Source organism: Galleria mellonella, unplaced genomic scaffold (genome assembly GCF_026898425.1).
Source record: "Galleria mellonella isolate WM207_F2 unplaced genomic scaffold, CSIRO_AGI_GalMel_v1 utg54, whole genome shotgun sequence".
Taxonomy (NCBI): Eukaryota; Metazoa; Arthropoda; class Insecta; order Lepidoptera; family Pyralidae; genus Galleria; species Galleria mellonella.
Genome location: NW_026442114.1, coordinates 877,278 through 904,957, shown reverse-complemented (window position 1 = coordinate 904,957; position 27,680 = coordinate 877,278). Strand labels below are relative to the sequence as shown.

General features: G+C 35.5%; 1 protein-coding gene across 1 annotated transcript; it reads right to left on the bottom strand.

Moving 5' to 3' along the window:
• Positions 1 to 1,415: 1,415 nt before the first annotated feature.
• Positions 1,416 to 23,458, bottom strand: LOC128201536 (uncharacterized). Its single transcript, XM_052898826.1, has 6 exons — positions 23,281 to 23,458; positions 13,233 to 13,390; positions 7,536 to 7,670; positions 6,057 to 6,264; positions 4,922 to 5,066; positions 1,416 to 1,963 (listed from the first exon to the last, which is right to left on the bottom strand). The coding sequence occupies exons 1-6, from the start codon at positions 23,372 to 23,374 to the stop codon at positions 1,807 to 1,809; spliced, it is 897 nt and encodes a 298-aa protein (XP_052754786.1). The 5' UTR covers positions 23,375 to 23,458; the 3' UTR covers positions 1,416 to 1,806.
• Between the last annotated feature and the right edge of the window lie 4,222 nt (positions 23,459 to 27,680).

The window sequence follows — 27,680 nt, the reverse complement described above, 5'->3', positions numbered from 1 at the left end:
CCTTCTTCATAATGGGAGTTTTGCAAGTAGCTGCCACGTTTGTCAGGCAGATTGGCAACCGCAGATAGGCTTTTAGATATTTTAAGAGAGACGCTGCTGCCCATCCTTCTACCATTACATAAGTTTCTTTAGTCACCTCTTACGATACCCACGGGAAAGGAAGGGGAGGCCTATTCTATGCCGGGATTCTTTTTTAATATATTAGTAGTATTTGGTTATTATGAACATTTCATACACACAATATGCAAACATATACCATTAATGAATCAAATCAAAATGGTGGCGGTAGGCTCGCCCTTAGCTACCATGCATTCTGATATGCTCGGCGAAATGTTATCATATCGGATGTCACTTCAGCACGACAGTAAGAGCCACCAAATGCTTCTGACTATTCTAGTAGAGATTTACAGTCGTGAATATATATAGATAGATAGATAGATAGATACTCTTTATTGTTTCCTCCAAAAGATTACAATAGTAAACTTATTATAGATATAAATAATTACAAGAAATAATCACAATGAGAAAACAATGGGCGGCCTTATCGCTAAGAGCGATGTCTTCTAGGCATTCTTTTATAACAATTAAAAATTATATGAATTCAGAACTAAAATAAAAAAAAGCTATATTTGTCCCACTGAGGTGGCAAACAAGCATACGGCCCACCTAATAGTAAGTGGTTACCGTAGCCTATGAACACCTGCAATACCAGAGGCATTACGCGCGCGTTGCCGACCCTGAAGAAACCTCTTTACCTCCCTTTTGAAGAAGAATAATATGTTTATAAAAATAATATATTTATTTATGTATTTCTATTAGTTTCATATTACCAAGAACTAACAAGCTAAAGTAGCTATAAGCTGGCCTCAAACAAACGATAATTACTAAATTTTTCAGTAGTGACTCTGTATAGACAAATGTTGTATATATATTTTTATATTTTACATAATTGTATATCCATAATATCCTCCATGTGTTGCCATCCCTGAGGACTCAGGTGTTATAGCTCTGTACCCTATAAATTCACTGCCATATCCCGCCCTTCAAACCGAAACACAACCATGCAAACAAAATATCTTCACGGTAAAAACACTAATAGGACAGAGGTGCCCAATCTAACGACTTGTACAAAGTCTCCCTCTGGTAAAGCACCTATCACCTAAAATACCATCAACCTGAGCACTGAGTCCTTCGTTTTTTTTTTATACAACTTAGAATGGCAAACAAGCTGACGGCCTACCTGATGGAAAGTGGTAACCTTCGCCTATAGATATGAGCAATACCATCTACATAACAGAGTATACTGTTTCGCCCATGATACCCCCCATGCGTTGCGATTCCTGAAAACACAGGTGTTATTCCTCTGTACCCTGTAAATTCGTAAATGAGTTTAATTATATGCTAAAAATAAACATATGTTTTTTCTCCAAATTCTTTAATTAGATTACTTATTAAGTACATAAATAATTAATAATATTTATATAAACACAACCAAATGGTATAAGAAATAAATTCATCTAAAAAGATAAGTACTGATAAACAAATGCAGTTAAGACGATCCTCACAGATATTATATATGTGAAAGTCTGTCTGTTACAATTTGGCAACTTAACACTCGATTAATAACCAATTGAAATTTGGTATATACATACTATTTGGGAAGAACATAAATTGGATATAATTTTTCCTTATCAATCACAGGTCATGTGAATGAAGTCACGAGTAAAAGATAGTAGTCAATAAATGCTGTTAAGTAGTTACATGTTTCAACTGAATTTCATTTAAGTAATTCAATGATGTTTTATTTTAAAATTTCAGTAATGGCACTATACTCCCCAAGGATTTGGCGTAGTAATCAGGTTTTATTGTTTCATGATTCAACATGTCTTCCTTCGTGAGGCTAGTCAACACTAAGAGAGTTTTGAATCCTGTCTGTTTGCCTAATCCCACGTCTTGTTCGATCCTGAAAAAGAAAGGAAATGTTTAAATAAGTATTTTAAAAATAGAATGGGGAAAAAGGCAATGTGCTTACGATTCACTTGAAGGTACATTTTAACAACATTTGAACAACGTCCATAATGGAGGCGGAATGGAGATAAATAGATAAAATAAAAAAAAGAAATACATTATAACTCGAAACACATATATAAAATTATCTTATTTAAATACAATTTGAAAAGAAACTTTAATAAACATATAGGGACAAATCTGCATTCGTACCCATTACTGGGTTGATTGAAAAAAGCCTTTTAATTCCCATTATAAAATAAGAAAAAAAAAACTATTACATGGAATTTCATTAATTAACAATTTCTTTCTTAATAATATTATATAAATGTATAAAATTTATTTAGTTCATTACATAAATTCTTCATTTATCATGTTGTCTTATATTATATTTATATATTATTATTTTCCTTTATCTGGATATCCAATTAGGGATATAGGCCTCTTCCAACCTTTTCCATAGGTATACATAATTTTTGGGTATATTGTATAGAAAACGAAGTCCACACCCATCCCACCTACCATAAATCTTGAAAATCTTTAAACGTTAAGTGCCAATGGAAACAAATCTGCAGCGTTCGTTTTGTCTCAATCGTTCTTTTTTTTATAAAAGTTTCAGAGATTTTATTTTTAGTGAATAATGACATTTAGATGTTAAAAAAGATCATTTAAAACAATTTAAACTGAGATATTACTAACTTTACCCAGCGTACATATACGAGGTTTGTCCGGAAAGTACGTATTAAAGTTTTTTAAAAATTTTATTTTACAATTATTCAGGTAAATCAATTTTATCCCCTTCAAAGTACTCCCCCTGTGACATAATGCACTTGTGCCAACGCCGTTTCCACTGTGAGAAGGCTCCTTGAAAGTCCTCTGGTTGTAGGTTTCTCAGCTGCCCCGTCGTAGCTTTTTTTATCTCATTTATGTCCCCCAAATGCCGCCCCCGAAGTACCAATTTGGTTTTTGGGAACAAGAAGAAGTCACACGGGGCCAAATCCGGCGAATAGGGGGGTGTTCGGTCACCGTAATGGAATTTTTACTCAAAAACTCACGGACAACAAGAGAGGTGTGGGCAGGGGCATTGTCGTGGTGAAGAATCCAACGCCCCTCTCGCGCCAATTCTGGACGAACTCGTGCCACACGAGCTTTGAGGCGTCTGAGCACATCGACGTAGAATTTTCCATCAACTGTCTGGCCTGGAGGGACGAATTCTTAATGGACAATCCCCCGAACATCGAAAAAAACAATCAACATTGTCTCGGCCCTCTCTGAATCTTTTTAGCCACTTGTGGACGGTTGGTTCCTTCACAGCATCATCCCCATAAACTGTTCTGAGATCGGCAAAAATTTCACGGCCATTCTTGCCGAGTTTCGAGAGAAACTTGATTACGACGCGCTGCTCTTCAACGGAAGCGGGCTCCATGCCGACGGGGTTTCGTTAAGAGGTAACTTCACAGATGGCGTGACAAGCCAGTTCGCACCGCACGGCGGTCAGACCAGAACTGAAGCATTGTTAGGGACATAAGGAAGGGGTCCTGCGCTTACCTGGCCTCCCCACTCCTCTTTCTCGCATTCCAGAACACTTTTATACGAACTTTCCGGACAGACCTCGTATCATGATTAGCAATTAAGATTGTGTGGGTGTTATCGATCGCCACTAATTGGCTTATAGTTGCCAAAATAATCATTATTTATAGCCAAATTGACTGGTCTGTCACTGAGTTGACACGTGATTAATTACTTTTCAGTTGTAATTCTCTTGTACTGTGCATCATATTCGCAGCTCTAGGGTGGGCTTAAGACCCACGCAGCACTTAAACCTATTTATTGTCCTAGCCTGATTTGGCAAAAATAGAAGATATACGTAGGTGTATTTATCAAGAAGAGATTATGAACAAAAGTTTTCTGCATACCTCTGTCCCAGTCGTGTTTCTACTGCGAAGCAAATGCACTTGTATGACTGTGTTTCGGTTTTTTTTTTTTTTTTTTTTTTTTTTTTTTTTTTTTTTTTTTTTTTTTTTTTTTTTTTTTTTTACAACACAGGTGGCAAACGAGCATGCGGCTCACCTGATGGTAAGTGACTACCGCCGCCCATGATCACCCACAACACCAGCGGCATTGCAGGTGTGCTGCCGGCCTTTTAAAAAGGAATATACTCTTTTCTTGAAGGTTATGTTGTCGTATCGGTTCGGAAACGGTTTTAATTAAAGGGTGGGATATGCGAAATTACAAGATACGGCATAATATCCTAGACTTCAAGTATAACAGTGTATTCTGTGACAAATACAGTATTGTTCATGTTTATAAGCGACAATTACTATTTCCCATAAGATGCGTTAGTATTCATTAGGAGGCTTCATTTTTTTCTTCTTTCGATCCATGTTTGTTCAGTTTCGTTAGTAGGAAAGCTTGCAGACTTGAGAAATAGCATTTTTTTTTTCAAATAATAAAAAACGAACTCGGTAGGTTATGGTAGATATAGCGGTAGATAGGCAGCTTAACATTTGCCAGTTCAGCTCGCAGCATAAAAAAAATAATACACAAAATATGCCAATTGTCTATATTTATATATTAATACCTCAAGCAAAAACACATTATACGATATACAATTTTTTTATACTGACGGAAAGTAGTAACCGTCGCCTATAGACATGAGCAGTACCGTGGACATAACAGAGTATACTGTTTCGCCCATGATACCCCCCATGCGTTGCCATTCCTGAGGATTCAGGGGTTATTCCTCTGTACCCTGTAAATTCACGCCATATCCCACCCTTCAAACCGAAACACAGCCATGCAAACACAACTGCTTCACGGTAGAAACACGAATGGGACAGAGGTACCCAAGCAATCGACTTTTGTACAGTCTTCCTCTGGTGCTTACAATACTAGCTTATACAATATTACTTACATATCACCAATGAAGAGTATTCTGCTCGGATCTGAAAGGCCTGCTCGCTTCATAGCGAACTCCCCAAATATTTTTCCTGGCTTTCCTATCTGTATTGGTATTCGTTTAGTCTCTTCAATGACTAATTCAGTAAATACTCCAGTGGCTAAAACAAAAAATGTACAATGTAGACATTTATAATATTTGTTTCGGTAACATAATGAAGAGCATGCATAGGTTTTACATACCATACCGATATTTTAGAAATTAATCAAAAACTACGATATAAAAAAAAATATAAATATTACTGCTTATAAAAATCCAGGAAAAAATGGTGATTTTGATACAAAATTTGTCTGCTTGAGTACTTTGGGCATTATATATGACTCCTAGACTGATACATTTCTTTTTCTGCGTCAAATATATCTAATAATTTAATCAGAGCAAGTTGGTAGCGATTTAATCAAGTCACAAAATGGCCAACTATATTTTTTTTAGTTTACACTCCAAATTAAAATTAAAACTCAAAATATACATGTGTTTACTAAAAGGCGACAAATACCCGCACATTTCGTTTTTCCGGCGTCGACATCTACCGCATTGACCAATTATTATTCCAATTATTATTTGAGATGAGCGTAATATTTATCCATAATATAAAAAGTTTTCGCTTGTAGTTTTATGACCGGCTGCTGGCCTGACGTCAACCCTCTTTGGATGTGCATTCATTAATGGTTTCCATCACACGACAGGCAGTAGTGTACCTCTTAAAACATCATCAATGCCTAATTGCGGTTGCCAACCCTTTTGTCAGCGTAGCAACTATGGGTACAACCCTCCTTATGGGAAGGGAAAGGGATTGTTAGTAATGGAGACTGAGAATCCTATTGCTAGCAATATACCCAACCAGGTTGACCTCCTCGCGGTTCTCCCTGGAAACTATCATGGTTAATTCCTGATGAATTCATCATGATGGGCTAACTGGCCTGTTTTCATTCTCATCGATCACCCTTCACTGGTGCTCCGCCAGTGTATCCCATTAGCGCAGGCGGGGTTGCCATACCATTTTCACCCATAAAAAAAACCCCTTATGAGGGAGGTCTATGTTCGACAATAGGCAGTTAATGGCTGATATGGTAGGTATATGGAAACATACCTAAACTTAAATGTCCTGGCTTCAAAACGACATGTTTATCACTTGCACCGTTTATGAAGTAAACATCAGGGCGGGCTAAGTAAGAGATCGCTTTGTATATTTTTGGCAAGTTCACTTTGAAGTCACTGTCGAAAACCACAGCACCTATTTCTTCGTCATCCTCCAGGTATTGGACGTAATCTGAATAAAAGTCCGCACCGACATCTGGCTGTAAAAATATATGCATAATTATTATCATAAATTAAAATTCCGCTGCTACTTCTAAAAATTTTAATGAAATTAAAGCTTTTTAATGAAGTTTACCAACTGACAACCCAATCAGAGTTGTTTTATATAGTTTTTTTTTATACAACTTAGAATGGCAAACAAGCTGACAGCCCACCAGATGGAAAGTGGTAACCGTCGCCTATACACCTGAGCAGTACCATGGACATAACAGAGTATACTGTTTCACCCATGATACTCCCCATGCGTTGCCATTCCTGAGGACTCAGATGGTATTCCTCTGTACCCTGTAAATTTACGCCAAATCCCACCCTTCAAACCGAAACACAGCCATGCAAACACAACTGCTTCACGGTTGAAACACGAATGGAACAGAGGTACCCAAGCAAATAGTTTCTTTTTATAGGCAAAACTATTTTGTGTTATAGAAAAAAAGAACTTTCCTTGAGTGCAAGTGTTATCGAAAAGAACAAATTCTTTATTCCTTTACAGCATTATTCTTCTAGAACATCATTTTAGATGCTGACAACACATGTAAGGGTTGCCAACTAACACAACTTGGCAGAAAAATTAAAAAGCTTGTAATTAGTTGAATTTTCACGTTGTTTACACACATTTTATATACACTATCAGAACTTAATGCAATGATGAATTTTCACGTTGTTTACACACATTTTATATACACTATCAGAACTTAATGCAATGAATACTTTTTGCAGGCAAATAATAGTATTTATTTATACTTTTACATAAAATATGTATACAGAGCGGACTTAATGCCTGATAGCATTCTCTACCAGACAACCGACAACAGAGAGAGTACCTAAATGGTGGTGCATGGGGGGAAAAGGATTGTTAGTAATGTGGACTAATGGCCCCATTGCTAACAAGCCCTGTCAGGTCGATCTCCACGCGGTTCCCCCTGGAAACCATTGTGATTAATACTTCTTGCATTCGTCACAATGAGCTAACTGACCTGATGTCATACTTATCTGTCATCCCTCACTGGTTCTCCGCCTGTGTACACCGATAACTCAAGCGGGATCACCATTTCATTATCACCCATTAAAAAAAATGGTGGTGCATTAGTCTAGCAAAATCAATGTGTAAATGAAATAATAAAAGTACCTACATACCTGCTTCTTTATTACAGACGTTTCGAAATATATGTAAACAACATGAAAGATTCAAACTAAGGTTTATTCTATTTAACAAACTCTTAACTTACGTTAATAAACACATTTCAAAACTTACCCCAGATTTACAGCTGAAACCGTAAGACTCCAGAGTTTTTATAGTCTGTGAATTTGTTATACAGTAGATTTTCTTATTAAAGTTTACGGATTTTAAATATTCCGCTATTGCTACTGAAGGTACCGTCAAGTTTTCCTGTAAAAAAAAAGAAAAATTAGTTATTGTCATAAAAGATGGCCGTGTGGTCCCGGCATGGAATAAGCCACCTTTTCCTTTCTTGTAGGTTTCGTAAGAGGCGACTAAGGAAGGCCGATGGACAGCAGCGACTCTCTTAAAACATCTCCAAAACCTAACTGCGGTTGCCAATCCGCATGCTAAGCTTGGTAACTATTGCCAAGATCTCCAAGGGAGAGGCTTATGTTCAGCGGTGGACAGTTAAAGGTTGATATAATGATAAAAATGGTAAAATACAAAAAGTTTGTGGAAAAACTTATTTTTATTTAAAAGCTAAACTACGAAATCGATTTTGTTAAAACTTATACGGGACTATTTTATAAATGTATTCTTTCAGATTTTTTTTTATACAACTTAGAATGGCAAACAAGCTGACGGCTCACCTGATGGAAAGTGCTAACCGTCGCCTATAGACATGAGCAGTACCATGGACATAACAGAGTATACTGTTTCGCCCATGATACCCCCATACGTTGCCATTCCTGAGGACTCAGATGTTATTCCTCTGTACCCTGTAAATTCACGCCATATCCCACCCTTCAAACCGAAACACAGCCATGCAACTTTACGGTAGAAACACGAATAGGACAGAGGTACCCAAGCAATCGACTTTTCTACAAAGTACAAAGTCTCCCTCTAGTTTCCAAATCAGTTTATAGCTGACGGAGTTATAAGGTAACAAACATAAAAAAATACAATCAAATTGAGACTCTCCTCTTTTGAAGTCGATAAACAGCTTTATACGGCCAAGCTGTTCAGATATTGCAGTGAATATATTTCATGTCTACTTTGAGATTATTTTGCAATAAAGTTGTCTGCGTGGGCGAAGACTGTCTCAGTCGTGTTCCTGTTCCTAAGAAGACGTATGTACAGCTTCTTAGGGACTGAAACACGGTCATATGTACATATATATGACTATATTTCAGTTTGCATGACAGTAAAATTACGCGGTTAAAATGCATTGGCAATATATGACGGTACGAAGGGAGTTTTCAATTCAGAAAACTAAGACAATTTCATAATTAACTATTCATATTTCCTTTTTCAACCGACTTCAAAAAGAAGTATGTTCTTAATTCTGTTGTTTTTTTATGTTTGTTACCTCATAACTCCGTCAGTTATAAACTGACTTGGAAGATTCTTTTTTACATGATAGAACATACTTACAAATTAATCCTAAAGAAATTTTATTAAAATAAGTTCAGTAATTTAGTTTTTAAATCAAATTACCGGTTTTAGTACAATTGAAGTCGGTTTTTTTTTTGTAGAACACGATTTTAAATTATTTTATTTTGTAAATTAAACTTTTATTGAAAAAAGCAACAGTCGAATTTCTTGCTTTTTATTCTCAGCTAAGAAAAAAAAATGTCTTGATTAAAAATCTATATACTCTATGGTTTCTATCTAGAAGTGAAAAAAAGTAAAAAATAAATAGATCGTTAATTAAATTACATCTATTAATTTCTCATTGGCCGTGTGGTCCCCGCATAGAACAGGCCATCCCTTCCTATCCCGTGGGTGTTGTAAGAGGCGACTAATAGAAAGCAAGGGATGGACAGCAGCGTCCTTCTTAAAACATCTGCAAAGCCTGACTGCGGTTTTATTTTTTTGGATGAAAATGGTATGGTAACCCCGCCTGCGCTAACGGGATACGCTGGCGGAGCACCAGTGAAGGGTGATAGATGAGAATAAAAACAGGCCAGTTAGCCCATCACGATGAATTCATGATGGGCTAATCATGAATTAACCATGATACTTTCTAAAGAGAACCGTGAGGAGGTCGACCTGGTTGGGTATATTGCTAGCAATGCTCAGTCTCCATTACTTATAATCCCTTTCCCCCCAGCCAATTGCCTGACCAGATTGCGGTTACCAATCCACCTGCCAAGCGTAGCAACTACTGGCAAAACCTCCAAGAGGGAGATTTATGTCCAGCAGTGGACAGTTAAAAGCTGATATAATATAATGATACCATTTTCTCATCCTTTTCTTTGTTCCTCTGCTTAATCTAACAAATTGTTTATAATTTCTTATTTATTAGGTACTATATTTTTCTATTGTACTTTCGTACCGAAACATTTGGCCGTAATAGCCCATCTCTATTTTGTTGTTAAACTGATTACAGGTTATTATTAAGATTATTTATTACGTAATTTCATTTCGTATACAAAAGAACAGAAATAATCTTTATTTGTAAGTACTTAAGCGCTCGTATTTTGTTATATTGCGCCATCTATTTTATGATACAATCGTGGGTTTAAATGAATGTTATCTGTCAAAAATAGAAATAAACCTAAAATAAATAAATTCGTCACTTACTCTTTTTAAATCATAAAATATAATAATATGTTTTATACAAGAGATTAATCGCAGCATTACCATCGTAAAACTCGTCACAAACTAAAGTTCCAACCCACTTTTTCTTTTCTTCTAATTTTTTTTGTTGCTTCACAGAATCAATAAATTGTGAAAGTATCTGTTTAAAATCCAACCTGATTTACCCTGAAACTGTATTAAAATCCATTCGTGCGGAAAAATGACATGATGTTCCTAATTACATTTTTCATAATTATACTAATTTGGTTATTATGTTTTGTACTATACATTACAGTTAAATAGCAAGCAATCCCCAATAATAGATCATTATCTGATACCATAGATTCGGTAGTGGTCTTATACTATATTTTATACTAGCGATCCGCCCCGGTTTTACACGGAAAGATAGAAAGATAACTTAGTATTTTGCATTTGCTTCAATAGAAATTTTTTTGACAATTTGAGTTACTTTATTGTAATTATCGTAAATATATATTTTTTTTAAATAACTTATAGCCTACTTTGTTCGATGATAATGTATTTCTCTATCTAATAATCTCAATATCCTCTACTCACAGGTTGTCTGGGAGAGATTGCTTAGCGATAAAGCCGATTTTGTATCACTTTTTATTAATATTTATTGTGTATCTTATTTTTTTTTTTTTTTGAAGGTGCAATAAAGTGTAAACAAATATATAAATATAGCTTTTTGCAAATGAAAGAATTTTTAAAATCGGTTGACTAATTTTTCCATTACAAAAATAGAAAAAAAAATCAAATATTTCCTTTTTATAAAATTAATATAGATATATGTAACGTTAATACCTTTGTCAATTCTCAACTGTTTTTGTTTTTTTTTTGTTTGGTAAAAAAAAAAGATATATTCCTCCTGTTAGTTCTACATTAATTTTATCACAATTAAAATCAATGTTCATTTTATTTTGTGAAAAAAAATAATTAATTGTGTATTTATTCTTTTGTTGTAGACTCCATACATAGCATAAATAATCTTACGAATTTATAAGTGCTGATGTTCTTATTTGAATTTATGATTTTACATGACTGAGCTGTGTGAGAACACAATGTTAGGTTGAAAGTATCTAATCTGAAAGAGTTCAAGATCAACACTCTGAACCGCATGTTTTATACTACTACGGTGGCATACAAACATCTATGTAGTGATTTATTTACGTTAAGTTGTATTTTTTGAGTTAGTTATTATTTTCGATATCATGATTAACAAATTTAATGGTGGAGCAAAAGAGGTTTGTTTGTATGGAAGCGTTTCGTATTCCATATTTTCTATACTACTACAGTGGCATACAAACATAGTCTATTATATTTTCGATATCATGATTAAATTTGTTAATGGTAGAGCAAAAGAGATTTGTTTGTATGGAAGCGTTTCGTATTCCATATTTTCTATACTACTACAGTGGCATACAAACATAGTCTACTATGTTTTCGATATCATGATTAAATTTGTCAATGGTGGAGCAAAAGAGGTTTGTTTGTATAGAAACGTTTGGAGTTCCATTTTTTCTACCTGCCCAAAGGCAAATAGATGACACAGATATATATGTGTATTATATATACTAAAAACTCCCTCTCTAACCTAGCTAAAGCGATAACCGTTGCCTATAAACATGAACAGCACCATGGATTTTACAAAATACTCTGCTGTAATAGCCAATATTTTTTTTTTATACAACTTAGAATGACAAACAAGCTGACGGCCCACCTGGTGGAAAGTGGTAACCGTCGCCTATAAACATGAGCCATGGACCTAACAGAGTATACTGTTATAAGATCCTTTATAGCTATTTTTCTTAAACGTCTCTCATGAACAGACAATGTCTTATTGCAATTTTATTATATTAGTAAAATAAACTACTATAATTTGCAAAAAAAAAAATGTAATTTTAATAATACATATTTTTCTCTATATAATTACTACTGTCGTAAACAATAATATGAAATTACTATCGACAGACCAATACGTAGGTGGATAATGATTTGTTGTCATACACATGTTTTCCATCTACAAGTATCTAAACAAAATTAATTTTCTTTTAATCTTCGTCATCTATTTACGGAGTTGACTTTCGATTCTATAACTAGTATTTAGCCGCGACTTTGTCCGCGTGATCGGGATATGTTTACTGACCGAGATAAAAAATTATGTATTTGCATGGCTGTATTTCGGTTTGAAGGGTGGGATATGGCGTGAATTTACAAGGTACAGAGGAACAACGTCTGAGTCCTCAGGAATGGCAACGCATGGGGGGTATCATGGGCGAAATAGTATACTCTGTTAAGTACATGTTACTACGCATGGGGGGTATCATGGGCGAAACAGTATACTCTGTTATGTCCATGATACTGCTCATGGTTATAGGCGACGGTTACTACTTTCCATCAGGTGGACCGTCAGCTTGTTTGCCATTCTAAGTTGTTTAAAAAAAAATACAAAAAAAGTTATCAAAATCGGTTTACAATTTGCGCATAATACCTTCACATTAAAAAAGACACAACGGCTTGCATACAAGTAATTCCAGGTGGTTTTCATCACAGTTAACTTATCTGAATAATTTTGCTACTTTGATAAATAATGGTTTTCAAGCTAACAAAATAATACGGATAAGTACAAATCAAGTTTCATCATCATCATTTCAGTCATTATCCGTCCACTGCTGGACATAAGCCTCCCCCATAGACTGCCATAAATCAAGTTTATCTTTAGTTGATCTAAGTAGATAAACTTAGAGTTCGAAATCACGTAACATCGAGTACTGCTAGAATAACAAGTCAATTATAGACAGTTGCAAATACAGAAAGAAATGCAATACGTTTTACATTTGAGTCAATAATTTGCAAGAACAATCAAATTGTCGAATAATGCAAGTATGACGTTATTGCTTTCAGATACAGGTATATTTTTAGCAAGTGGTTACATATATTTATATGCAAATTCAGATTGTAATATTTTAAATACTTAATGTCTTTTTCTTTTTTAATGGATGATAATGGAATGGTAACCCCGCCTGCACTAACGGTATACGCTGGCAGGGCACCAGTGAGGGATAATAGGTGAGGATGAAAAGGCAGGTCATCGTGATGAATACGATTGGAATTCAGCATGATGGTTGCTATGGAGGACCACGTACGATGACAGAATTCCAAGGTCTCCACTTTACATTTACTTACATATCCATCATTAATTCCTGCCGCTTTAAATTTGGCATCGTAATTTTCTTTGCTTCTTATACTGTTGTTAGACACGTAGTGAACGGTTTTTCCGTGTTTCTTCATTAAGTCGAAAAATTCTCCTGACCCTGCCAGTGGCGTATTGTGCCATATTACACCTGTATAAACAAAATTTAAATTAATAAAAAAAAAATACGTAGAATTACTTATTAATTTATAAGTAGAAGCGAAACAGACGACATAGGCATTCAAATTTATATGAAAACTAGCATTTATCTGCGAAATTGTCCGCGCGACATTTTATATGTAGAGCAGCGGTGGCCAACTTGACTAGACCCAAAATCTACTGTTTACTGACGAAACCCTGTGCGATCTACCAATTACAGACTTCTTGAAATCACAAATGAAATAACATAGTTCAGTACATAATAATTTATTTATTTATTTATTTAACACTTTATTGCACCAACATAACATGATTTGTTAAACAATTTTCAATACGTACAGTGTAGTACAAAAGGCGGTCTTATTGCTAAGCAATCTCTTCCAGACAACCTTTGGATAGAAGGAATTAAAGCATGAATAGGTAGGTGGCGCGTATTTATGAATTATTGTGTGTGTAATGTAATGTATTGTATGTAGTATGTATGTAACTATGTAGTATTGCAAGATTTTTTATTTTATTAAGAGGGAAAACATAAAACTGAAAATTATTCTTAGTAACTTATTTGATGAAATGTTGCGTTGGTTTGGTCATTTGGAGAGGATGGATGAAAGAAGAATTACGAAAGAGATTTATCGAGCAAGAATGTATGGAGATGTCGGTAGGGGCCGCCCTAGACGGACGTTTACCAGAGGGAGACTTTGTACAAAAGTCGATTGCATGGGTACCTCTGTCCCATTCGTGTTTCAACCGTGAAGCAGCTGTGTTTGCATGGCTGTGTTTCGGTTTGAAGGGTGGGATATGGCGTGAATTTACTGGGTACAGAGGAATAACACCTGAATCCTCAGGAATGGCAACGCATGGGGGGTAACATGGGCGAAACAGTATACACTGTTATGTCCATGGTACTGCTCATGTCTATAGGCGACGGTTACCACTTTCCATCAGGTGAGCCGTCAGCTTGTTTGCCATTCTAAGTTGTATAAAAAAAAAAAAAAAAAACGTATATTGACCAAATAGGCGACGTGCTGAAGAAGGGCCAAATTAAAAATACCCGTAACGGGCGAGCGTGTATGAAAAGATTGATGAATGTGGAAGAAGCGAAAGAGGTTTGTTTGAATCGAAGCATTTGGCGTTCCATTGTTTCTGCCTACCCTAATGGGAGACAGGACATGACATATATGATGACAGATATGTATGTATGTAACTTATTTAAGTATTGCGTCTGAGCATCTTTCGCTAGATTAGCAAAATATTATATTTTTGCCTTGCCACGATCGACTGGACTTATAATCGCGATCGACCGATTGGCTAGCCCTGCTATATAGTATACCAACTTTCACAGTGATCGGTTAAGCCGTTTAAAGGCCAAGAGGTAAGAAACAAATTCACTTTTATGTTTATAATATTAGTAAGGATTAAGCGTATTATTATTGTACTACTATCACTAATTCCTTTCGCGTCAAATGTCCTCCCTCCAAAACCAGGGAAAGACATAGAACAGTCTCACTTTTGTTACCGATATGAAGCATCCATGCTTGTATGGCAGTTTTTTTAATTTGAAGTGTGAAATATGATGGTAAAATAATAGAGTAGAGAGGCGTGACATTATTTTAAGGAATTGCAACGCGCAAGGATGTCATGAACATTATAGTGAAATCCAACCATTAATAGGTGGCAGTTACTACTTTCTATTACATAAGCCATCAACTCATATGTATAAAACAATAAACGGGCATTTCTAGAGAAGCGTGAATCGAACGTTTGTGCTTAATTTAGTAATTGTGTAATACAAAATAGAGTCAAGGAACTAATTATTTTTTCTTATCATGTAGATTGGTTGTTCAGTTAAAAAATTAGTTTTTTAAAGACTCTTGTTTATGCTATTTTACATACGTTTCTTCGAAAAAACAATCTGTGTTGCTAATCTTGTCAATAGCTTTTGACACAAAATAGAAACACCGAATCGAAGTCTTGTCTAATAAAGACCAAAAATTGATATGCACGGAATATGAATGTGCGACGCCTATACAATCATAATCATTGTGGTAGAGCCACGCTGTAATCCTATATGGTATTGCAGCATGAATGGGCCGGCTCGACCGGGGAAGTACCACACCCTCACAGAATACCGACGCTAAGTGGTTGCACTTTTAGTGCGATCACATTCCGTATGGTGAGTGAGGGAGTCCGGAGGCCCATCCCATACCCATCCCATACCCATCCCTTTCCTATTCCTAAAATCCTTTCCCCAACCCCGTCCCCCCTATCTTACAACACGCAACCATGGCAGTGGAATTAAAAAAAAATAACATACCCCAGGGAGGTACCAGTAACCATGTTGCTGGAGAATCCTCTCTCGAGCAACCACGCTCGGGCTGCCCTGCGTATTCTGGGGGGGGGCAAAATTCCGCTCTTTGGAACCAAAGGCAAACGGAGCAAGATTTCTACGGCATCCCCTTCGCTCAATGTGAGCTTCTGCAATATCAGGGGATTACATTCTAACTTAAACGCTGTTCACCACCACCTAGAAACGGCGCGGCCGGCATTGCTCTTTCTAACGGAGACACAGATATCCTCTCCAAACGAAACTTCATACCTGACGTACCCGGGATATAAACTTGAACATTGTTTTGTTTCGCGTGCCGGTGTATGCGCGTATGTCAGAGAGGATATTTGCTGTCGCCGCCTTGGAATTCTTGAAGGTACGGACCTGTCTATTTTATGGCTGCGCGTAGACTGCAACGACCATCCTCGCGTCTATGCATGCCTATACAGGTCCCACAGCGGTAACATCGAAACCGACCAACTCATTGAGCACGTCCAAATGACTACAGATTCCCTGCTCGAACAGATTCCTTCCGCTGAAGTCGTGATTCTCGGCGATTTTAATGCCCACCATACCGAATGGCTTGGTTCACGTACAACCGACTATGCGGGAAGATCTGTTCATGACTTTGCTTTGGCTTATGGTCTGACGCAGCTTGTTTCCTCGCCTACGCGAATACCTGATGTGTTGGACCATTCACCTTCACTGTTGGACCTTCTGCTGACCACCCACCCAGACAACTATGTGATTTCCATCGAAGCTCCGCTTGGATCGTCGGATCACTGTCTGGTGCGGAGCGAGGTGCCTCTCATGAGTCCGATTCCACCACGTTCCACGGGTAGACGTCGTGTTTGGCACTACAGGTCGGCAGACTGGGATGAGATGCGGATTTTTTTCGCATCTTACCCATGGAGGCAGGTTTGCTTCGCACTGAGGGACCCCGACGCCATCGCCAATTCCATCGCCGATGTGGTGCTTCAGGGAATGGAATTATTTATTCCTAACTCTGTGGTACCTGTCGGTGGGAAATCCCAGCCCTGGTATGGAGCCTCTTGTAGAATAGCATCTCGCCTGAAACAGGAGTGCTTCCTAGCCTGGGCCAAAGGTGTGGCGTCGCGAGATCCTAACATCAGTGCCCTTAAAAAGAAGTATAACTTTGCCTCTAGGTCCTTCAAAAGAGTTTTGGCCACAGCGAAGTCAGAGCATATTGGTAGAATTGGCAAGAGATTGGCTAGTTTACCTTCGGGGTCTCGAGCTTTCTGGTCTCTTGCCAAAGCTGCACAAGGGAATTTCTGTCAGTCATCTTTTCCACCATTGCGCAGGGAGGATAACTCGTTGGCTCTGAACGCCAAAGAGAAGGCCGATCTCCTTGGATCTCTCTTTGCATCAAACTCGACGTTGGATGACGGGGAGAAACCACCGCCGACCATCCCGCGTTGTAAGAGCTCTATGCCGGATGTTAAATTCACGCAAAGATCAGTGCGTAGAGCACTTCTCTCCCTTGAAATCCATAAGTCGAGTGGGCCCGATGGCATTCCTCCAATTGTGCTTAGGACGTGCGCACCAGAGTTGGCTCCGGTTCTTACGCGTCTTTTTCGGCTCTGTTACTCATCAGGTATAGTCCCAAAGTTTTGGAAGACTGCTTTGGTGCATCCGATCCCTAAAAAAGGAGACCGCTCAGATCCAGCTAATTATAGGCCCATAGCTATCACCTCCTTATTCTCGAAAGTCATGGAATCAGTTGTTAACCATCAACTGCTCCGGTACCTAGAGGATCGCCAGCTGATCTCAGATCGCCAGTACGGCTTTCGACGGGGGCGCTCGGCTGGTGATCTTTTAGTTTATTTAACACACCGATGGGCGGTGGCAATCGAGAATAAGGGAGAGGCCTTAGCTGTTAGTCTGGATATTGCGAAAGCCTTTGATCGGGTGTGGCATAGGGCACTAATCTCAAAACTACCTTCGTTTGGGTTGCCTGCGAGATTGTGCAGTTGGGTCGCCAGTTTTCTTAAGGAACGTAGCATTAAGGTCGTAGTCGACGGAGCATGCTCTGACTTAAAACCTGTGAATGCTGGTGTCCCGCAAGGCTGTGTACTATCTCCGACACTGTTTCTTCTGCATATCAATGATATGTTACAGATCAGTGATATTCATTGTTATGCGGATGACAGTACAGGTGATGCATTATACACCGGTCATGCAAAGATCTCGCGGGCACATACCGATGAGCTCCGGAACAGACTTGTGTCTGAAATCGAAACTTCGCTCGATAAAGTTTCGATCTGGGGTGAACGCAATCTTGTTCATTTTAACCCTAAGAAGACACAAGTCTGCGCGTTCACCGCAAAAAAGACACCGTTTGTCGTATCTCCTTACTTTCGGGGCACTTCCCTCGATAATAAGTCGAGTCTGGGGATTCTTGGCGTCAATATATCTAGCGACGTCCAGTTTTGCGGTCATCTGGAGGAAAAAGCTAAGATAGCTTCCAAAAAGTTGGGGGTGCTCAATAGGGTGAGACGGTATTTCACGCCAGAAAACCGCCTGAAACTATATAAGGCTCAAGTGAGGCCACACATGGAATACTGTTCTCACCTGTGGGCAGGAGCGCCACAGTACCAACTCTTTCCGTTAGACCGCATTCAAAGTCGGGCAGCTCGAATTGTTGACGATCGGCGTCTTACTATCCGGCTCGACCCACTGGAACTGCGTAGAGATGTTGCATCTCTGTGCATTTTCTACCGAATTTATCATGGGGAGTGTTCTGAGGAATTGTTCGGATTGATACCTGCTGCAGATTTTCACCATCGTACAACCCGCCATAAACTAAAATTTCATCCCAACCATCTGGACAAGTGGCGGTCCTCCACCGTGCGTTTTTCAAGGCACTTTCTCCCACGCACAACCACTCTTTGGAATCAACTTCCAGCAGCGGTATTTCCGAACCGATACGACAACATAACCTTCAAGAAAAGAGCATATTCCTTTTTAAAAGGCCGGCAGCACACCTGCAATGCCGTAGGTGTTGTGGGTGATCATGGGCGGCGGTAGTCACTTACCATCAGGTGAGCCGCATGCTCGTTTGCCTCCTGTGTTGTAAAAAAAAAAAAAAATATTTGAATGATTGAATGAGTATACTTTATTTGCATTATACAATATAGGAAATAAGCAAGACAATTAACGAAGATATCGCTACAGCTTAATGAGTACAGTAAGGCGGTCTTATTTCTGAGAGCAATCTTTTCAAGACAACTTTAGGGTAATGGACTAATTGTTGTACAATTTATATATTTATTTTCATTGTTATTATTGTATAATTATATATTTGTATTCATTAACTGTCCGCTACAATGATGGATTATGTTTCAATGTAATCAACCGTAGTACGTGACAACGGTCGCCTTATTCGGATAACTAATTCCGTTCATCGATAATGCCCGATACATACTGAAGAGATGTCAAATTAAAAATACTACAGTCAGGATCTGCCTCGAAAGCTAACAGCGTTACATCAGTCTACAGGTGACCAAGGCTCGTGTTACCTGGTCGAAAAGTCGAGATAATTCAAATAACTTATTATAGTTTACTCTTCATTTAATTTAATTCCCGTCTTTATTTCTTCTTATTTAAGAGTTTCCTCTTCCCGGAGCAACTAATTCATTCATGCTTTCCCAGGCATACATTACAGGCCATATATTTGACCTTCCTATACGACATAACACCTAGTGATAATTTTATCTGTCCCATGTAGTTATTTCTTGATCTTTCCTTCCTCTTTTGCCCTCTGTTTTTCCTTCTAGTATGCTTTTTGTAAAATCGACATGTCATTTAAGGTGGCCTAGCGTTTTGTCACTTATATCCTTTATTGTTTTTATATCCCGTCTATAAAATATATGCGTTGATGTTATAGTTTGTAAGGAGAGATATGTAATGTAAATCTGAGATATTGAACATAACTTTTGTACTCAATACGTCTAATTTCACTTTCATACAACTTTCAACAAGCGCCAAATAATAAGATCATATTTTATTTAAATTTATAATGAAAGCCATCTTCATAATATCCATTAATCATTACCTCGACTTCATTAATTATCACTTCAATATTAATTTGAGTCTTTTCATTGTGAGCGCTACGCATATAAATAAAAATTATTAAGTCCGTTTCCTACGCGAGCAATATAAAATTACTCGATTAATCACAATATTCTTGTTAACAATAAAATTATGAGGAAGTACTTTATGATAAGAACTTTATAGGATGTATATCAACATTATTAGCATGTTAATTAGTTTTGTTGGCTCTGCAGTCGTGGTAGACACGTCAAAAGTTTTAATTGCACACAAATTATAAAATCGTTCTATAGGCAATTTCATATTTTATTTCTATAGTATAAGATCCAAAAATAATTTGGTACTATATTTGTATCTGTACACATTTAATAACTATCAAGTATAACAGATTTAAAAATTAAGAATGATTATATCAGAGGAAGTATGAGTGATAGAAAAGTTAAAGATGCGCAGGGATAAGGAGCATGTCTTAAAAAAGTATCAAGAATAAATATAGATAGCTATAAGGGCAGAGGAAGACCCAAAAAGACATGGATGGATTGTGTGAAAGTTGATACGGCCAGAATGGGAGTGAATGCGGAAATGAGTACGAATAAAGAAGAATAGAAGAGAAAACATATTACGCCGACTCCAAATTATAATTGGGATAGGGATAGGAAAATTATGAAGTATAACGGATTTAATTTCAGTTATCGGGTTAGAATTTTAGCATTATCTTTTTAGTTATTTAAATTATTATAGTTATTGATAACATTGCTAAATATATTGCAGTCACCAATCGAGCAAAGCTCGCCTTGCCATAATTTAAGTATTACTGACACCAACACTCATGTATGGAAGCGAATCGTGGGTATGGCAGAAGAAGCATGAAAGTAAGATAAATGCTGTACAGATGAGAGCTTTGAGAAGTATAGGTGGTATTACTTTAAAAGATAGAGTAAGAAACAGTGTGATTAGAGAGAAGTGTGGACTGAAAGACGATGTAGTGACAAAAATCGAAAAAGGAATGTTGCGTTGGTTTGGTCATTTGGAGAGGATGGATGAAAGAAGAATTACGAAAGAGATTTATCGAGCAAGAATGAATGGAGATGTCGGTAGGGGCTGCCCTAGATGGACGTATGTCGACCAAATCGGCGACGTGCTGAAGAAGGGCCAAATTAAAAGTACCCGTAACCGGCGAGCGTGTATGAAAAGATTGATGAATGTGGAGGAAGCGAATGAGGTTTGTTTAAATCGAAGCATTTGGCGTTCCATTGTTTCTGCCTACCCTAATGGGAGACAGGCGTGACAGATATGTATGTATGTATGTATTGCAGTCACCAATCATTGACTTTCCTCTCGTGTACCGTATGTCAATAAGATTTTATCCACTAATAGAGTATGCTCTTATTTTAAATACACTATTGGGAATTGAAGCTTTTGTAGGTAAACAGTAGCTACATACCTGCTTCTTTATTGGAATATGCACTCCAAGAATTGGCAGCCCGTCACCCATATCAAATAGCGAAATTAAGATGTCATACATTGTCGTACCCGAAACTCAAAAAGAAAAACTATTTGTGTATTGTTGAAATACCAACTTATCAAATCATAATTCATGATTTTAAATTTTTCTTTTTATCATTGTCTTCATTAATTACGTCTTTAACGGAAAGTCTTTGATCCCATTCCAGCCATCTACAAATACTTCAATAAAGTAACGGTGGAGTGTTCATAGATAATTGGATACCTAGTTACTACATTTTCAAGTGATTGAAGCATTTTTGTTATTTAGCTCTCGAGGTAGTTAGTTAGCTGTAAACGTGCTCATCAAAAAGGACTTCTACTGAGTAAAGCTGACACATATAATTACAAAACAGTATATCAAAATAGTAATCCACCTGTCGATTATTTTCGGTGAATTTTGAATTAGATTAGATACACTTTAGATAAACACATAAACAGACAAAGCAAAAAGGATTCTTACTGTCTCTCAGATAAGATTAATAATTGTAAGAAAACCCGAAACTTTAAAATTTTATGTAACCTTATAAAACTGTTAACAATAAGATTAATAACGATTCCAATTATCGTAAATTGACTTCAGAATAAACAAGCTGATGTGGCAATGGGCTAGTCATATAGCTCGAAGAACCAACAACCAATAAGAAGAATGATTATTGAGTGGCGATCCCGTATGGACAAACACAACTTAGGAAGATCACCACTAGATGGAGTGACGACCTCAAATGCATTGCAGGTAATCAGTGGATTCAGAGAGCTCAAGACTGTTAAGTGGTTAGATAACTGCTGGTAAGATGATGATTTTAAATTGATGACACTCAAGCTCTAATCTACGACTAATTTTAAGCCAGTTTAATGAAGCATTAGAGCAAAACGCTCTCTCATTAATTTTTATTTTTGGCGTCTTAATAGCTTATCCGATCATTATGAAATTCTGCGTATATCTAGTAGGTACTTGGTATGAAGATTTACATAGATTACTTTTCATATCAACCACACAGATAAAAATCAAAGGAAGCATATTCAGATAGAAAAAACAAAATATTCCGAGGGCCTACCATAAAATCTTTTCTGAAATACCAGTGCAGAACGAAACACAAATTTGATGTTAAAATTACATATCGGTTAAAAATAATAAAATATCTTTCCATTGGACTTTTATGGCAGGATATATGACGAACAAAACACGAAATTGAATCCGACAATCCGGAACTTCATGTCATGGCCGCCTGATCTCTATCTTCACCAAAAAGACAAAATATTAAACAAAACTAAAACAAGTAGGATGATATATAATATTTTATTTTATTAGTCTCACAAATTTAATAAAATTATAACTAGATAATGCCTGTAGACAGAAGATATTTAAGACAAATTGATATAAGGGATTTTAATAAGAGGAATATCTAGAAGCTCGTAACAATTATTAGAATTTTGCCTGTCTGTCTATACATTTATTGTGACGTTACGCAATACTATTGTATCAAATTGAATACGATTTTCAAACTTGTATTTCTCAAGGCCTAATTTAAAATCCGGTGTATGTTTTGTCTTAATACCTATGCCGTCTAGATGTGGTTACTTTAAAATCAACACATACGAAGATGCGTGCATAAGTTAGTTTAAAAAAAAAAAAACTATCACTCAATAATTTAGTCTGTTAATACTCTAAATACCTATTTATTTATTATAGAAGTAACATTCAGATAAATATATACACATATCAATGCAATACACGAACAAATACCCATTCACAATAACATAAACTCTTGTTTCAAGCAATATCCAATATAAAAAATTATAAATAAGTACAAATAATAATAAGCAACAAATTGGTGTTTTGCAATTAAGTAATACTATACAGATAATTACACTATGTATTTAACAAATTCAACAATACACGCTATGTTGAATACCCATATCATATCAGCTGTTACATCACTGGTTCAAGATCGAGTCGCGCGGCGCTAGTGTCAACTCACCGTCACAATCTGAGAAAACGTGATCGAACGAATCCAAAAACGCTCTGATCCCTTCTTTGTTCAAATCCAAAATGTTTACTGGACTATTCACCATTTTAATATATCACAGTCACAATGAAAATCGATCGGCACCACGTGTGTTCATAACCTAGTTAGACGGGGCACTGCGCTCGCGACTATCCGTACGTCACTATAAAGTTGCGTGGTGGGAGCGCGTTTCCATTGATTCATTGGATGACGCATCGAAAATTATTATTTTCATGTAATTACACGTATTGCTTTTATATTTTGCAATATTGATATTAATCAATACAAAAGTATTGTGGCAAAATATACTTATTAATAATACTAATTACAACTGCCGACTTTGCTCGTGTAAATTAAGATATGTATATTAATGTATGTACATCATAAACATATGCACCACAATTTATCTTTGTATCAAATATCATTCATATTATATTTTAGTCTAGTTTTTTAACGTTTAAGCTTGATAAATACTTAAATCTTAAAAAAATACATAGTAAAGAGAAGATAAACGAGCACTTACTTTTTATTGAAAAAAAGCACCCGATATTTTACGAAGAAGTATATTAATAGGATTCAATGGATATGTGTAATTTATAAGGGAAGAGGAGAGCGTATAAGTTTATGGACCTTGAATTTTTTGCACTACATTTTATTAATACATTTATAAACATGTAGGATGTAGGTAGTTATATCTTTTTTTATATAAGAATTACTTGATAAGATAATATTACAATTAAGTTAATAGATTATTTAATAGTGCTTAAGGATAAAACTCCAGACAGAAAATTAATGTTTGTTTTACTATAATACATTATTTTTCTCTTTCTTATTATTGTTATATAAAATTAAACAATATAGAGCTAAATAAAATAAAACATTTCGATATCTCTATATCTTTTGAGACATTTATATGATTTTATGAGATATATATATATATATATATATATATATATATATATATATATATATATATATATGCGTAAAATATATATCTCTATAATGTAGATAGATAGATAGATACTCTTTATTGTTTCCTCCAAAAGATTACAATAGTAAACTTATTATAAATATAGATAATTACAAGAAATAATCACAATGAGAAAACAATGGGCGACCTTATCGCTAAGAGCGATCTCTTCCAGGCAACCTTTCGATAGGGAGGAGTAATTATAAACAATTATTCCATTGTAATGATTAAACGAAGTTTATAAACTTTATGAAAACAGTATGTAATATATTGTACGGTACTTGTATTGAGTCTGAATACTTAAAATTATAATAATAATATGGTAATAATATAATAGTTGTATTATTGATATTATAATGGGAGGAGTTGAGGAGGGAGGGAGAGGAAGGCTTATATCCAGCAGTGGACGGATAGTGGCCGAAATGATGGTGATAATGATGATTGATATTTGTCGAATACCATTAAAATAATCTATGTTTATTCAATTTCCAAATAGAGAACAATATAACATAATATTTATGCTATTACATAATTTTTTGACACTAACCTTATCACGTCGGCAGCCCTGATAATGTATTTGAAGATTTATGGATTACCAGAAGTAGTCGGTCCCATAGGAGCTTTTATGATGGCGTTACTAGAAATTTATACTAAGGTTTTTGTAAGCTATTTTTAGTAGCTTGTAGGCCTCCTTTATGCTATAAGTTTTACTTATATCTTATATACTCAAGTACATTCATTAAAATTAATAATGGTGTGCATTAACTAATAAAATTTGTGTTTATAACTTTTATTTGACGACATATCAGCAATAAATAATATTTATAGACATTTCATTCAGTTAATTTAAGATATTACTAAATATTATTCTTGATGTAAGTAAACACTAAACACTTATCAACTTCCTATTTTGAATCTGATGTAAAGTAATGCATATATTTATATAGGTAAAGACCCTTGCTCAGAATATTTATAAATGCATTAATAATATAGTTTACAAGTGCAATTAGGAAATAGAAAGATTCAGTATGGTATTTTTGCCAACTCATTTGGGTTTATAAATCATGAGCGCATAAATGGAAATGTAGAATAATCTTATCTGTTTGCGCAAATATGATACCAGTGTTTGAATTAGTTTAACACACAAGTAGAGATACATTATTTTATGTTGTAGATAAAATTTAAATATTCAAGTATATTTGTAATTCTATCATGTGCCACTTTTGACGTCAATATATTAATGCAAATAGGTAAGTTTTAAAAACTCAAACAAAAGTTTTTTTTTTTTTTTAAGGCAAACATATGGCACGTACTTCTTAAAGATAAATTCTTCATATTTTCTTCGAACATTGGTCTACGTGATAAGGATACAGATAAAAAAATGGCAACATTGTCTTCAATATTAATCAATACTTACATTATTTTATTTATGGTCAGATTCAAAGATTCTTAATTTTTTTTCCGGTAGTAATATTTGGTTAATACATCATAAAAATATATTATTACATCATTTAATTATTATCAAAAAAGAGTAAATACAATAATTTTGATATTATTTTATAACTCTGACTATAAACTGATATGAACACTTTGGCAGTTAACGACTTATTTACGCAGTTGTGTTTTATTTTAAGCATATTTTTTTTCAATATATACTAATTATCTCTTTTTTAATGATTGTATTTATACTTATATTCATACTGTTTGTATTATGTGTTGTATCCATACTGAATTTTCTAAATAGTCAAAATCATTTAACTAGAGCAAACGATAAAAAGCACACTCCGTATTAGTTATGCAATAGCTGATATATCCGTGACGTCATGCACAAGATGAAGTTTAATATTTTTCCTTGGTACTAATTCCCATATTACTTACTTTAAAAAATATTTAATAAGAATCATCTATTTTTACTCAACACCTAACTTGTAAGTCACAGATACGTTAAATTTCACCAAATATATTATTTCTTTCAAGAAAAGGTTGAAGTTTCACTTTTTAACTAGTAATATATGTATTAATGCTTAATATGTGTATATATATTATTATTTATTATGTTTTTTTGCATAAATTTGTAATTATTTACAAATAGTATATTTTACTATTATTCTGTTTATTTCCGCTAAGCTCTTTTTTCTTGAATCTTTTCGGCATTAGATTACCCGCTAATCATTTTTTCTGTTACTGCACTGGGTTAGTTGGAAGAGATTTCTTTCAAAGATAAACTCACCCTTGCTAACAACTTGCTAAAGTAACTGCTGTACCTTTTTTTACAAGTGCAATAAAGAATATATATACATATATTTAGTGATAAAAACTAAAGCCTCCTACAAACATACTTAAACTATTGGCGTATTTTGTCATTGTTTTTTTAACATGAGAATTTAGCGCAATAGAAAAAAAGCACTTCAATTCCTAAAATAGATTTATGTAAATTTTGACATTTTTATTAATAAGGGGGACAGTACAGATAAAGTTTATGCTTATAGCTTCATCCGTAAAAGTAAAACTAAATAACGGAGAACCCTGCGTTCTATACGATTACATACAGCCGGGAGGACAGACTTATCTTTTGACTTTTTCAATTGATTGAAAAAGTCAAAAGATAAGTCTGTAGTATAGTAAATATCTGAAATCTATATGGAAATATCGATATTGCGGGTATTTTCTTTTAACGGTGTGTTAGTTGACAGACTGACATCTATTTTAAAAATATCTAATTCGAGTTCTATTGCTTATTCCTTAGCCTATTTAGCTAATATGCTTTACAAGAAAAAAATCAATGCATATATTTTTAATCTATATAATTTCATCTTAGCATACAATTACGTGTAGGTATATAGAGTTACGCATTGTTTAGCGCAATGGAAACAGACCCAACGCCTGTTATCGATTTGACGCAGCGCGCGTCGCCGTGGTGACGACCTTGTTTTTAATTTCAACCCGCCAATTTGTTCTAACATTGACATTTTGAAGGGAAGTGACTAGGAAATTGATTTGTTTCACCGTAATCGATGGAGTGACCACTAATTATTGTAATCGATTTGTCTTACCATGATCGATTGCAGTGATTAGTGTAATTTGGCGGATGAAAGGCGATTGTTTTCGCTCCTCGATTCCGTGATCGATTAGTTCCAGTAATCAGACGTAGTGCTGTGTTCTATTTTTAAATTGATTTCTGTAATTATGTAAAATAAAATAGAGCATCCTATATTTCGCCCTATGGCTGGGTAAATGGCATACATTAATTCTCTTTTCGTAGGTACGGTAAGTCTAGACAGCTTGAGGGAAAATGAGGGAAATTGATCAGTGATAACCTAAAAAATTTACTTTTAGAAGTATAAAAAAGATGACTTAACAGAAATTTAGCTAGAAGCTGTTATTGTAACTATTACGTGACTTT

Coding starts and splice junctions, on each gene's coding strand:
- LOC128201536 (XM_052898826.1), bottom strand. CDS start 23,374: ATGGTGAATAGTCCAGTAAACATTTTGGATTTGAACAAAGAAGGGATC. Junction 7,671..13,232: donor CAGGAATTAATGATGGATAT/GTAAGTAAATGT, acceptor TTTTTTTTACAG/GAAAACTTGACGGTACCTTC. Junction 5,067..6,056: donor GCCAGGACATTTAAGTTTAG/GTATGTTTCCAT, acceptor TTTTTGTTTTAG/CCACTGGAGTATTTACTGAA.